At 41.5% G+C, this 13515-nt stretch overlaps 1 protein-coding gene across 2 annotated transcripts; it reads right to left on the reverse strand.

The window, feature by feature from the left end:
* Window positions 1–719: 719 nt before the first annotated feature.
* On the reverse strand, window positions 720–11998 carry SELE (selectin E). 2 transcript variants are annotated; one of them, XM_073899986.1, is made up of 14 exons: window positions 11890–11998; window positions 11471–11555; window positions 10523–10909; window positions 9899–10006; window positions 9499–9684; window positions 8504–8689; window positions 8209–8397; window positions 5667–5855; window positions 5366–5554; window positions 4981–5157; window positions 4368–4478; window positions 3589–3610; window positions 3411–3480; window positions 720–2738 (listed from the first exon to the last, which is right to left on the reverse strand). In XM_073899986.1, exons 2-13 carry the CDS (start codon window positions 11505–11507, stop codon window positions 3435–3437), a joined length of 1827 nt encoding a protein of 608 aa, XP_073756087.1. In that variant the 5' UTR covers window positions 11508–11555; window positions 11890–11998; the 3' UTR covers window positions 720–2738; window positions 3411–3434. The 2 variants fall into 2 exon arrangements, with proteins under 2 accessions (XP_073756087.1, XP_025733969.1); XM_025878184.2 differs by having other exon boundaries at window positions 3411–3483.
* Between the last annotated feature and the right edge of the window lie 1517 nt (window positions 11999–13515).

Below are 13515 nucleotides of genomic sequence, written 5' to 3' on the forward strand. Positions count from 1 at the left end.
AACTTAGAATCTAGTAGAAAAGACAGGTATTAAGCAATTACACAATAATTAGTTACTTAGGATTAAAGGAAGGAAGAAAAATATGGGTTGTGAGAGCACTAAAGAGGTGACTTAATCTAAGGAGTCAATTGCCATGAAGGGACATTTGAGCAAAGAACATGAAATCTGAGTAGGAGTCAAGCAGGCAAAGAATGGGGGACTCCTTGATGAGGAGGGTGGGTAACTCCAGGTGAAAGAAGCCGATGTGTTCAAAGGCATCAAAGTGGGCAGACACAGCTCTTCATTGTGGATGGAGTGCAATGCCTGAAGGGGCATGGCGTGAAATGAGGATGGGAGACAGGCAAGACTAGATTTTGTGTGACTTGTGGGCTGTGTCACAGTCCCTCCCAACAGTAGACTGAGAGCCTGGAGACTCCGGGGATTTTATCATTTTATCCAGGGGTTGTGATAAGGATCTGTTCTGAGGCTGTCGGTGAGAGCACAGCTGGTTAAGGGTTATTACAAGAACTATTGCTAGGAAGGATTTGACACCATTGGGAGAGTAAGGAGAAGAACAAAATCCCCTTGATTATAGCCAAAACTCTCTTGTGGTGTTGGTTGAACCATCTTATGAGTATACCAAAACTACTGGACTGTACACTTAAGAAGGGTGAATTTTATGGAATGTGAATTTTATCTAAATAAAATAGAACTTTTAAGAAAGAACCTACACACAGAACTAAATATAAACATGTTTATTATCAAACTTTGTGTTGCCATGTCAAATACAAAATGGGTATGGCATAAGCTTAAATAAATACATACTTTAAAAACTATAAAATATTTTAAATCATAATTTAAAATACTTTACTAAACCCAAACACAGACCACATTTACATTTCATACAGCTATTTCCATTGCAGTATATAAATATTTATATTTACAACATTTGAACAGTTTCAGAGAAAATAATAATCCATTCCATAGGTAGCCTGCTCGCAATAGTTGTTTATTTCTCTCTCCCTTGTTTCCCAGAGTTCTTTGCTCTGTCAAAATCTCTGAACTTCTGACCCTTAGCATTCCTCCCTGTTTGCTTTTGGCTTTGTCTTGGCCAACATATAGCCAGCACTTGTCCGAAACTTTGCTTTTTCAACACATCCTAAATTAGTGAAAGCGTGGGAGAGTTTTGATTCTCATGTCATTTGCAAGATGGAGTGAGAAGCTCTGGTGATGGACAGGCCAAGAATTTCTCACTGCCAATGATCAACTGATAACTGGAGATTCCTTAGTAATTTTAACCTCCTATATTTATAAATAAATTTAAATACGCACTCATCCAGACCTTCCTTTCTTCATGAACACCCTAACAAACAGAATAACGCAATTAGGGAATAAATATTAAAAGTCTCCACTTGAAAAAAAATCCACTGGACAAATCCTTTACATGGTGAGTTCCTACCATGAATTTAAAATCTTACGTAGTATGCAAGAATTATATGTTGATGCATCGCATCTGACAACATCTTTGTAGGGATGCAAAGCACATCCATATTTCTACATTTTTTTCAACAAAGATATTCATAAAAGTGTACCTTCATTTGTATGCATTTACACTTTTTTTCAAATCAGAACACTTGGCCTCATGGAAGTTTTTCATCATGGAAAACCACGTACCTCTGAAAACAGAGATGACAGTGTACAAGTGTATGCCATTCAGGTTCTACTCTCCTGATACTACTCATGTTTTTACTTATTTTTTTTAAAGTAGGCTCCATGCCCAGCATGGAGCCCAATGCGAGCTTGAACTCATGACCCTGAGACCAAGACCTGAGCTGAGAACGAGAGGCAGAAACTTAACAGACTGAGCCACGCAGGAGCCCCACTACTCATGTTTTTTAAAAGCAACTATAGTAAAACATTCACAACTTTATACTGGTTAACATTATACATCTCTGGGGGGACAAATTTACTACAGACATAACATTATGTTTGTTAATAAACAAAGATCTAGGTTAAGTAACTTTTACCCTAACATAGTCTTAACATGCACATATTTTAAAGTCCCTACAACACTTGTATTGAATTAAGAATTAGGGAAGATTGTACTTTAGTCAATGCAAATAAAAGAATACAATCTTTAAGAGCACTTTATAAAGCACTGAGTCCCACAGGGATAAAAGTGATTAAGACTGTGCTTAGTAATCCTCACACAGAGTATTAAGTAGGATTTCCCCATGCACAAGCCCGTGGGCATTAAAAAATTATCATTTTTTGCACTTTGGTAATAGAATATCTTTGGCCAAGTTGTTTTCCCTAAACTCCTGAGAATTATTCGTCCCCATGACAGCAACCATGTAATCAGTAGTTGAGACACAGTGAGGGGCAAAAGAAAGAAACAATACCAAAAATACTGTGTTTCTCCACTGAGATCTCATAGTGAGCAGGGGAGAGAGTTAGAACAGGAATTCTAAGATTCCAGAGCCTGAGTCTCTTCACTTTTGTCCAGAAGAGAATATGCTTTTCCTCCATCATCCAGCACTTTCCAGAAGCTGAGAACAGGAAAGAGAAAGCTGAGTCTTGCTGGTGGCAGTCTGGCCTCACCCACTAGAGTGTGGACCGTTGAAGTCCTCATGGGTGCCATGCTTCCAGCTGTAAAAGCAGTGGATGTGGGAGCTGGAAAGCACCAGAGACCAGAGGAGCCCTTTCTGTCTCTGCCATCATCAGGGTATTTCTCTAGTTCCCTGGAGGTACCTGTGTTCCTGCAAACAAAGAATGCATGCCATCAGGACACTTAATATTCTGCATTAATAGCAACAACAAAATTCACCTTCTAGCACAGACCACTGTGTTCACTGTCACTGGAGAGTCCAAGTATGAACAGCAAAATCCTATTCAGTTAGGGCAGTGAAAATATTCTGTATGATACTGGAATGGTGGATACATGTCATTATACACTTGTCAAATCCCATAGAATATACAAAACCAAGAGGGAACTCTAATGTAAACTGTGGACTTTAGTTAATAATAATGGATTTGTATTGGCCCATCAATTGTAACAAAATGCCACACTAACACAAGTTGTTAATAACAGAGGACTTTGGAAGTTCGCGGGTATGTTAGAATTCTAGTTATATAGCAACAGTCCATATCTCATACAATTCCTAGTTTAGAACAGTTTCTAGAAGATAGTAAGTGTCCCATAAGGGTTAACAATCAGCATTATTATTATTAACTTTCAAAAGTGAAATGACTCTATAAAGGCCAAATTTGTTTTTTTCCTCTCCTACAAAGAAATGAAACAAACTTCCATAAAACACCATGAAGGTGGTGATTCTCCCCTAAGAAACCGGCAGGTTTGGAGGGCTCAAGGAGCAACAGAACATGAAGAAAGGATACGTTCTTTCAAAATCATATGTGATTTCAAGTCTTACCTGATTCCTTTTGACTTAAAATGACTACAGAGGCATGTGGAAGGATCCGTCTGATTGAAGGCTTTGGCAGCTGCTGCGGAATACATGAGAACACTAAATTAAGCCCTGTTTTCCAACATAAACAGAGAAAAATGTGTAGACTATTCAATGGCATGCTTTGGACAAGAGTGCAACTTACCTGGCAGGAACAAATTTCTTTGCTGCAAGAAAAAGAAAACCATTAATTTGGACTAAAGGACTTTTAAGGAGATATCACATTCAGAAACACTATGGTTCTATTCACCAGGGACTGCAAACTCCACGCCTTCAGGGCCCCTGTGATAAGCCCAGTGCAAACACAGCTTGGTGCCAAGGGGGTGACAATGCAAAGCACACACTCATCCTAAGGGCCTAGCAGTTTCCTAATGCTAGCGACAGCTACAGGCTCAGTGTGCAGAGTTCATCTGCCAGTTTTTCATGAGAAATCCCAAATCTGGATTTTATGTGAGATTTCCCATTTTATAAATGTCAGAACTTAATTTAAAAAAATGTTAACTATTCCATAAGCCAAACAAACCCTGAGTGTGGCTAAATGTGTTTGCAGGGTCCCCAGGAGGTACTCCCACATTTAAGCCTGTATTCCCAATAAATGTTTTGGAAACGTTTTCGCCATTTCCTGGGAGCACAACCCTATAGCTTCACTGCACAACTCTCAGGGGGGCCACAGAATTCCCTGTGAATGGCATCCCTTGGAGCTGTCCACTGTTAAATAACATGTATATTTCCTAAAACTCTTCCACTTTGAGTTGTACTACATGCTCTTTCTCTAAGACCATGGCTCAATTATACTATTCATTAGTGTTTCTCTAGTAACTCAAGTCTAATTACTAATGTGCATGAGAGAACATGACTCATCAATGAGAAAAAGAAATACATTTTTCAAGAACATTTTTGGAGTATGCTCCCAAGCTCCCTTACCTCTCTTGCGTAGGCGTTTCAGGAGCCAGAGGAGAAATGAGGCTGATGTCAAGAGGGAGGTCACAGCAGCGGTGAGTCCGATTGCCAGGGGAGCATTGGACTCAGTGGGAGCTAGGGAAACAGAGAGGCAAGAACTGTCATGAGAAGAAACTGAATTTAAAGTCTTTCTGTTCTGTCCATTTGCCCTTTCCTTTGCACACTGATGAGCCGTCTACTTCAATGCATATGGAGGAGACATGGTAAGGACTAAAGGCTTCTGAGATGGGCCCAAACCACCTGTGGCAGCTTGTCTCCTGCCACTGCCAAGAGACCTCTAACGTGCCAAGCTCTTCACAGAACCCACTGCACCTTGGTCAAGACCACGTGTGCTCTCTCCATTATTTGTCTTCCTTTTCCCTACTTTGACCTCTAGCTCTCCTTTTCCACTTGTCAGAATTCTACCCATTCCATCCACCTGTCACCTCTTCTGTTTCCTCTCTATCACCATAAAATTAAATATTCACCAGCTTCTCAACCTTGGGAACCTTCCTAGTGTGAACATAATGAATGGTTCATTACTTTCCCCTTCTTCTGTCTAGCCCCCCCAGAGAGCCAGCACCAATTAGTGCTTCACCTTCACAGGTAGGCGGCATCCCAGACCAGTGTCCTGTGGCATCACACGTCAGAGCTGCAGACCCATTGAGTGTCCATCCTTCAGGACATGCAAACGCACACACAGCGCCAAACACGGGCTCCCCGCTGCAGCTCATGTTCATCTTTCCAGAAACTGCCAGACTTGAACATTGTACCACTGCAAATGATGGACACATGGGTGGAGGTTAACAAAAGTCTCCTGGAAAATGTCTAAAACTGGCTGAAAAGTCATAATAAACGTAACTTATAAGCACTACTTAGTTTTCAGCATGTAGGAAATTAGGATCACACCCATTAGGGCAATCTAGCTTCAGACACGTATGAAATATTTGACCTTACCCCTTAAAGTCTAAATTCAATCCTACCTTGGCAGGATGGGACCTCCTGTGTCCACTGTCCCTGAGATGTGCACTCAAGCTGAGCCGACCCATGTAATTCAAAGCCTTCTTCACAGCTGAAAGCGCAGGAGGACCTGTAGCTGAACTCTCCAGTAGAGGAATGGGCACACCTCACAGAGCCACGCTGGAGCTGATGGACAGCATCACATTTCACAGCTGAAAGATACGAGTAAGCACATTAGAAGCCTGTATCAGGAAGCAACAGTTTTCTCACGTCATCAAACCCCTAGCTCTTCAATTGTTTTTATCTTAAAAACAAAAACTGTACCTTCACATGTGGGCTCCTCACTGTCCCATTCACCTGTGGGGCCACACTGGAGTTTTTTGGATCCCTTCAACACAAATCCCTTTTCACAGAAGAACTCACAGCTGGACCCACTTTGGAAACTTCCAGAAGCACTAGGAAGACAACTCATGTAGCCTTTCTCTGGGGTGGACAAGGCTTTACACTGAAAAGCTGAGATACCAAAATGATGGTCAGAAAATATGGCAGTGGAACTGGAGAGTGCTTAGCATTTGATGAATGAACTCATTCATTTTGGACAAAGCAATGCTCAGCGATCTCAAGGCTCTTCATTACTCCCTGGACAACTGGGAAGATGACAGTGTTTTCTTTGAATGCCAATCCCTTCATTGACAATGGCACTCAGTAGAGGATAGCCTTTAATAGAACCAGTGGTTCCTGAGCACTGTTCTGACATTTGAAAGAAGTTACAGTTAAGAGAAAGATTTTATGTAGTCAGAGAGCAAATTATGGGTCCCGGATGCTAACAGATGATGCCAGAACACAAAAGGAAGGTAAGAAGGCAGCACAAAAAATGTGCCTGCTTTGAGGTGCCTGGGTGGCTCAGTTGGTTAAGTGACTGCCTTCGGCTCAGGTCATGATCCTGGAGTCTCGGGATCGAGTCCCACATCTGGCTCCCTCCTCGGCAGGGAGTCTGCTTCTCCTTCTGACCCTCCCCGCTATCATGCTCTCTCTTTCTCTCTCTCTCTCTCTCATTCTCTCTAATAAATAAAATCTTTTAAAAAAAATAAAAATTAAAAATGTGTCTGCTTTGCAGTTTGGTTTTGGTCTTGTGGCTTCTTACCACTGGAAATCATTCTGTGCTATATTTGGCGACAGAAATACCAGGACATGATAATGCAAACTGCTTGTTTTCAACATCATTGCTCTTGCTTTAAAGTGAATTAAATTTTAGTGCTTATGTAGGTATTAAGGGTGTCTTTACACATGACACCACACTTGGCACATTCTCGTCACTGCTAATTATGAGCAGTTTCAGAAGGAAAGCATTAGAAGAGTTTTAAAATCAAGTCATGTTCAAATATTTGCAAATGACATATCAGATAAAGGGCTAGTATCCAAAATCTATAAAGAACTTATCAAACTCAACACCCAAAGAACAAATAATCCAATCCAGAAATGGGCAGAAGACATGAACAGACATTTTTCCAAAGAAGACATCCAAATGGCCAACAGACACATGAAAAAGTGCTCAACATCACTTGGCATCAGGGAAATCCAAATCAAAACCTCAATGAGATACCACCTCACACCAGTCAGAATGGCTAAAATTAACAAGTCAGGAAATGACAGATGTTGGCGGGGATGTGGAGAAAGGGGAACCCTCCTACACTGTTGGTGGGAATGCAAGCTGGTGCAATCCCTCTGGAAAACAGTATGGAGGTTCCTCAAACAGTTGAAAATAGAGCTACCCTACAATACAGCAATTGCACTACTGGGTATTTACCACAAAGATACAAATGTAGGGATCCGAAGGGGTACGTGCACCCCAATGTTTATAGTAGCAATGTCCACAATAGCCAAACTGTGGAAAGAGCCAAGATGTCCATCGACAGATGAATGGATAAAGAAGAGGTGGTATATATACACAATGGAATATTATGCAGCCGTCAAAAGGAATGAGATCTTGCCATTTGCAATGACGTGGATGGAACTGGAGGGTGTTATGCTGAGAGAAATAAGTCAATCAGAGAAGGACCTGTATCGTATGACCTCACTGATATGAGGAATTCTGAATCTCAGGACACAAACTGAGTGTTGCTGGAGTGGTGGGGGGTGGGAGGGATGGGGTGGCTGGGTGATAGACATTGGGGAGCGTATGTGCTATGGTGAGCGCTGTGAATTGTGCAAGACTGTTGAGTCGCTGATCTGTACTTCTGTGACAAATAATGCAACATATGTTAAGAAAAAAGAAAAGGAAGAAAATAGCAGGAGGGGAAGAATGAGGGGGAGTAAGTCAGAGGGGGAGACGAACCATGAGAGACGATGGACTCTGAAAAACAAACTGAGGGTTCTAGAGGGGAGGAGGGTGGGGGGATGGGTTAGCCTGGTGATGGGTATTCAAGGGGGCACGTTCTGCATGGAGCCCTGGGTGTTATGCACAAACAATGAATCATGGAACACTACATCAAAAACTAATGATGTAATATATGGTGGTTAACATAACAATAAAAAAATCAAGTCATGTTCTCACAGTCCTACCTTTAAATGTTCTCATGTGATTTCCCCTTAGATAAAGGGGTCTGCCTACTCCATGCCAATGCCTACAAAGCCACATTCACACAGCACAAGAAACCGGCAAACATCCACTCTTAGTACATACAATCCTTTCCCTGGATAATCATTGGTTCTTTTATATGAAACTCAAAAACATAAGATGAACATTGCCCATCACATCTGATTACTCTAGTTAAAGTAAGCATCCAGTTTCATTTTAACTGCCCAAGTTTGAAGATTGCTGCCCTTTAAGGAAGGGGGTATGTAAAGGAGAAGTTCTTGGGCTTACCTTCACAAACTGGGACTTGCTGATTCCATTTCCCTTGTGCTGTGCATTCAAGTTGGGTTGGCCCCTGCACCAGGAAGCCTTCCTCGCATGTGAAATTGCAGGAGGACCCGAAGGTGAACTCGCCAGCTGGGGAGTGGCTGCAGCTCACAGACCCATTCTGAGGATGGTCAATGGCCTCACATGTCACAGCTGTAACATAGACACCCACGTACATTAGCAGGTCTGGCCTGACCATTTCAAGTACAGGTTGAGAAAAAGAACGTTTACAGTAAATCTTGACATGGAGCAACTCTACCTTTACATGTTGGCTTCTTATTGTCCCAATTCCCAGATGAGGTACACTGGAGGCGCTTGGGTCCCATTAGTTTAAATCCTTCTTCACACTCAAAGGCACAAGATGTGTTCCATGGGAAGTTTCCAGAGCTTTCAAGACAGTCCATAGTGCCATTGGCAGGCTTTGTCAAAGCATTGCACTCAACCACTGGGGATTTGAAAGAATACCATGAATTTTACAGAAGAATGATATGTTCACTTCCTAGTGAGTTGAAATTTATAAGAGGGCAAGGAAGCAGCTTTCAAACAGTAAATCCCAAAGTCCTAAGTTAATTTGAGGGGACATGCACATACACTATAAAGTTTTTATGCTTTTTTATTAATACTTTCATCTTCTCTGATTGATTTATACTTTGACTATGCTGAGTGGTCTCTGATCTATGTTATCATATCTCTCATCATGCCTCTGATCTACTTTACAGAAGGCAAAAACAAAGAAAAAAAAAACAGTTTCTCGATCAGGATTTATGACTAGTTGTGAAAACAAAAATACTGACATACACAAGACATTCATTTATGTCAGCCCAGCAGGACCTGGAGGCAAAAAGTCTTCATCTCCAGCCTAGAAAGATAAGCCTGAGAGAGAAAAAGAGCTGTTGGGACTGCTTGACTCCCATGGTCTTACGTATCTACTGCATCAAGAAAGGCCAAGCAGGAGAAGTCATGAAGATTTCTTGAGTGTGGTGCCAGCACTATGGGCACTCTCTTACACATCACCAGAGCCTCAGAAGCACCCATCTCAAACACAGTGGTTTTTCTAAAAACCTCTCTCAAATCAAGCAGGCACCCTACTGACCACACATATTGGCTGGGAGAAGTCTTATTAAGAACAACAAAAAGAACTTTCCCTAGAGTTTCGAAAGTGCTATAAGTTGGATAAAAAAAAAAAAAAAAAACAAAAACAAGGACATGAGGGATGAGTTAGAGAGTGTTGTGTGCATTCGGAGAGAGATTTACCATTGCAGGCTGGAAGAGGAGTGCTCCAGTCCCCTGTCGAAGTACACCACGTGGTCTCTGTGCTGCTTGGGAGGTAACCCTTTTCACAGCTGATGGAGCAGGAAGAATTGTAGCTGAAGTGCCCCAGAGGGTGAGTGCAAACCAGGCTTCCGTGCCCAGGGTCTTCCTGTGCTCGACAAGTCACAACTGAAAGGAGAAACCACATCAGATCCTCTTTCACCTAGCATAAAGTGAGAAAGCCCTGGGGGTAAATCTGGGATTTGAAGCCAGGGCTCTTAAGCACCACATGACACTACATGCCCTGGGGAGGGGAGGACATGCACACCTGACACCCAAGTCAGCTGGGACATGGGAAGGTGCTACCAACTCAAGTGAAGGAGCAGGTGAGACGGGGACCTACCTTGCTCACACCTGAGTCCACTGAAGCCGGGGTAGCACTCACAGGTGTAGCTGTTGACGGTCTCCACACACTCACCATGGCCGCTGCAGGATGTAGGGGTACAGGCAGCTGCAGAAAACATAATGAGGAAGAGGATCGTCATTGTGCTTATAATGCGTTCCTTTGGGTTGAGGATCAACAGTGTGTGACAGAGATGTCAGCATTTATAGGGACTGCCAGAGATTTTAGCTGAAGTGCTTCACGCAATGTCAAAGCTGGGTTTTAAGCTAAGCTGATGTTAATGTGCAGGTGTCAGGGGTACAGTTGTCATTGGCATCAAGAATAGAAAATTCTCTTTATCACAAACTTTCAAGATAGTTTTCCTTCTACAAGTAAATGAGTAACTAAAATATGTGTTGTATGTGCATACACTGCCTATGTATTGACCTACATATATACATACATTCTTGCCTACATTCACACAAAGAAGCAAAAAGATATAATTTGCCAACAGAATGTTTTAAAATTGTATTTTTTAAGAACATAACATTACCATAATAGAGACCAGGTTTTGCATACTGTCAATAATTTGTCAAGATGCCCTCAGCCTGAAACTCCCTCCCATGGAGGCCTCAAGCCCCGTACCTGTGTAACACAAAGCAAGTTTCTTTTTGTCGCATCTCTCATCATTCCACTTGCCCGTGTCCTTGTCTCTCTTGATGTAGATCTCCACACAGTCTTCATTGGTTTGCTTATTGTTCGGTTCGCCTGGAGCCCAGTTCTTGGCTTCTTCGGTCAGAAGCTTCTGGGTCCCTATCCAGGTCCACTGCTTATTGACCTTTCTGATTCCGATCCAGTAGTAAGTTGATGAATAGCTGAACATGGAGTTCAGGTACTTAATTTCTTCTTGGTTTTGAATCGCAACCAGATGCGTGTACCTTTGCTGACAGTAAGAACTAGCTTCGTCAAAAGTCATGGTTTCTGTGGAGGCATTGTACGACCAGGCTCCACTCTCCTTAAATAGGAGAAGCGCTAAAGGGGAAAGTGTGAAAGGCATGGAAAGGTTAGTCCTAATATAGTTTGACTCTATTAATCGGGCTTTTTATAGTCTTATTTTCATCAACCAGTGGCCTTGGAATGACTTGAATTTTTTTCACCTTTTCCAAAGTAAGAAGAGGTATAGATGGAGAAACCACTTATTGTGTGTATCTTTTGTGGTTGAGCCTCTCTGCACTCACCCACCACAATCTATCGGGATATCCACTACAGTAGAATAATAATCAGAATAACTAAGCTTACTGAGCACTTAATATGCACCACAAGAACTATCTGAGGCCCTTTCCATAATACTGCATCCTCACAATGCCTCTGGGAAATAGGCCACTCATGATCAACACTTTACACATTAGGAAGTTGAGACACAAAGAGGTAAATTGTCCCTAACCCAGGATGGAATGCATTGTGCGGAGAGGCCAGAGATGCTGCTAAACATCATACAAAGCATGGGTCCCCCACAAGGAGGAATTATCCTGCCTGAAATGCCAATAGTGTCCAGGATGAGAAACCCTGATCTAACGAATGACATTGACTTACCAAGCGTGAGAACAGGGAGAAGCTGTGAAGCGATCATGACTTCTAGGATTCTTTTTTATCAAAAGATCAGTCTTGAAATGCCCTTCTGGGGAGAAAAAGTACAAAATTCATTGCAGAAAGAAATTTTAGGTAGCTGGTTACTGAGATCACTCTACGAAGATGTTTTCAGCAGTATCATAAGATTTTAGCTAAAGGATAACAGTGCCATCATCTCAGTTTGTTTCAAGGAAGTTGACTGGAATGAATACATACAAAATTTAAGATTTTCATCATTTAGGTGAAAGAGAAAATCCAGAGTTTAACTGGTCCGGGTACAACAAGAACATGCACAGGTCTTTTATCAAAAGTCTTTCTGCATCTCTATTCATATTGACAATCCTGTTTCAAGGCCACCCTTGTAAAGACCCTTTTGCACTTACTGTTCTGTCAAGCGGTGGCTTTGGTGCCTGCGTTGGAATCCTGTTTGTGTCACTGCTGCTTCTGTCTCGTGCCACTTAGCAGTTCTGATGTGAAGTCAACCAAGAACAGCAGAGCACTGCTCCTGCCGGAGCCCCTTTATAGGGAAGCTCGTTTCCTGTGAGTAATAAGAGGATATGTCCAAACCCAGTAAAGAGGAATTCCCCAGCAGCATCCAAAACTTTCCCGGGAATATCCGTAACACAAAAAATTACAGTGATGTCAGAAACTCAAGTCCTCCAAGCCTTTTTATTTTACATGAATCCTATTAATATGGCACAAATGTGGGGTTTTAAATTCTAATAACATAAAATTGATCTCTTTAAAAAATTTGAAAACTTAGCTCTTTAGCAGCATCTCTCCTGTAATTGTGGTAGTAACCAGAATTTCATGAACATAAGCAAACTCAGCCTTAGTTTTACTATCTGTGGGCTACCATTCTTAATTTTCTCATCTGTAGCTGTCAACAGTGGGCCCCCAATCTTTTGTTTTTTCTCTCTCTCACCTACCAGTACAACCCATTTTAAGATACACTGTCTCACAGAGGAATGAATCACAAGGTATATATTAATCCTTAAATTCTGTGGATAGTTATAGCTAAATTACTAGAAATAATATCTCCCAGGTAAATGTATGAAATAAGGCCTTGTTTCTTAAAAATAACAAAAATGGGAAACAGACTTAGTTGTCCATGTCTGGAAAACGCTTATTCATGATTTATTCAGTGAGAAAAAATAAAGATTAAAACTATATGTACTCATAGTTACTTGACTCCAATTTTATTTAACAGTTTTAAAATATGAATGTGTAAAGAAAAACAAAACTATACCAAAATGTTAACAGTGGCTATCTCTCATGGCAAGACTTGGGGTAAGTTTTATATTCTTCATGATTATTTTCAGCATTTTCCAACTTTGGCAATGGCCCTCCATTACTTTTATAGTAGAAATAAAACAGTATAAATAATCCTGTGTCCAAATGCAATTGAAGGAGATATATATAATATCACTTATTCTGCTCTTCATTGTGACATTTCTTTGGGGTGATATCTCCAAATCTGCATCTTGTCTAATTTAAATGATAGACACAGTAAATGGGGATCATTTTAATTTCCACAGGAAATTTGTTGACCCCTACAAGCACTTTCCAGAAGATCCTAATTCCAAAGCAAATTCTCTCTGTGGCTAAATTTACATTGAGAGAACTTCAGGGAGAGAACTCAATACCAGAAGGAGGTATAAGAGAAAGAACATGGAAGAAATTTGACAGTAAAGATAATTTATTATTAGAGGTTGGGGGGATATTCCAAACCCACTCACCCTCAGAGTTATCCTGCATTCTCCCAGAATATGCCCCTGAGGTTGAGCCAGCAAATTAGGCACCTGGGGACTGGGGGCTGAGGGGCTTTCCTCAGTCTGCCTCTCATAGAGAGATGTCAGCCCAGTGAGGGCTAGGAGGGGGTGACAGCGACTGTCAGGATCTGATGAGGGCACCCACTTGCTAGAGATGGAGGATGAGTTGAAGAAATTGGGTGAAAGCTGAATAGTTGGGGATGTTGAGTATTATCTCCCCCTCCCCAAATAAACCTA

The sequence above is a fragment of the Callorhinus ursinus genome, unplaced genomic scaffold (assembly GCF_003265705.2).
Source record: "Callorhinus ursinus isolate GAN/ISIS: 27379988/994484 unplaced genomic scaffold, GSC_fseal_2.0 scaffold13, whole genome shotgun sequence".
Taxonomy (NCBI): Eukaryota; Metazoa; Chordata; class Mammalia; order Carnivora; family Otariidae; genus Callorhinus; species Callorhinus ursinus.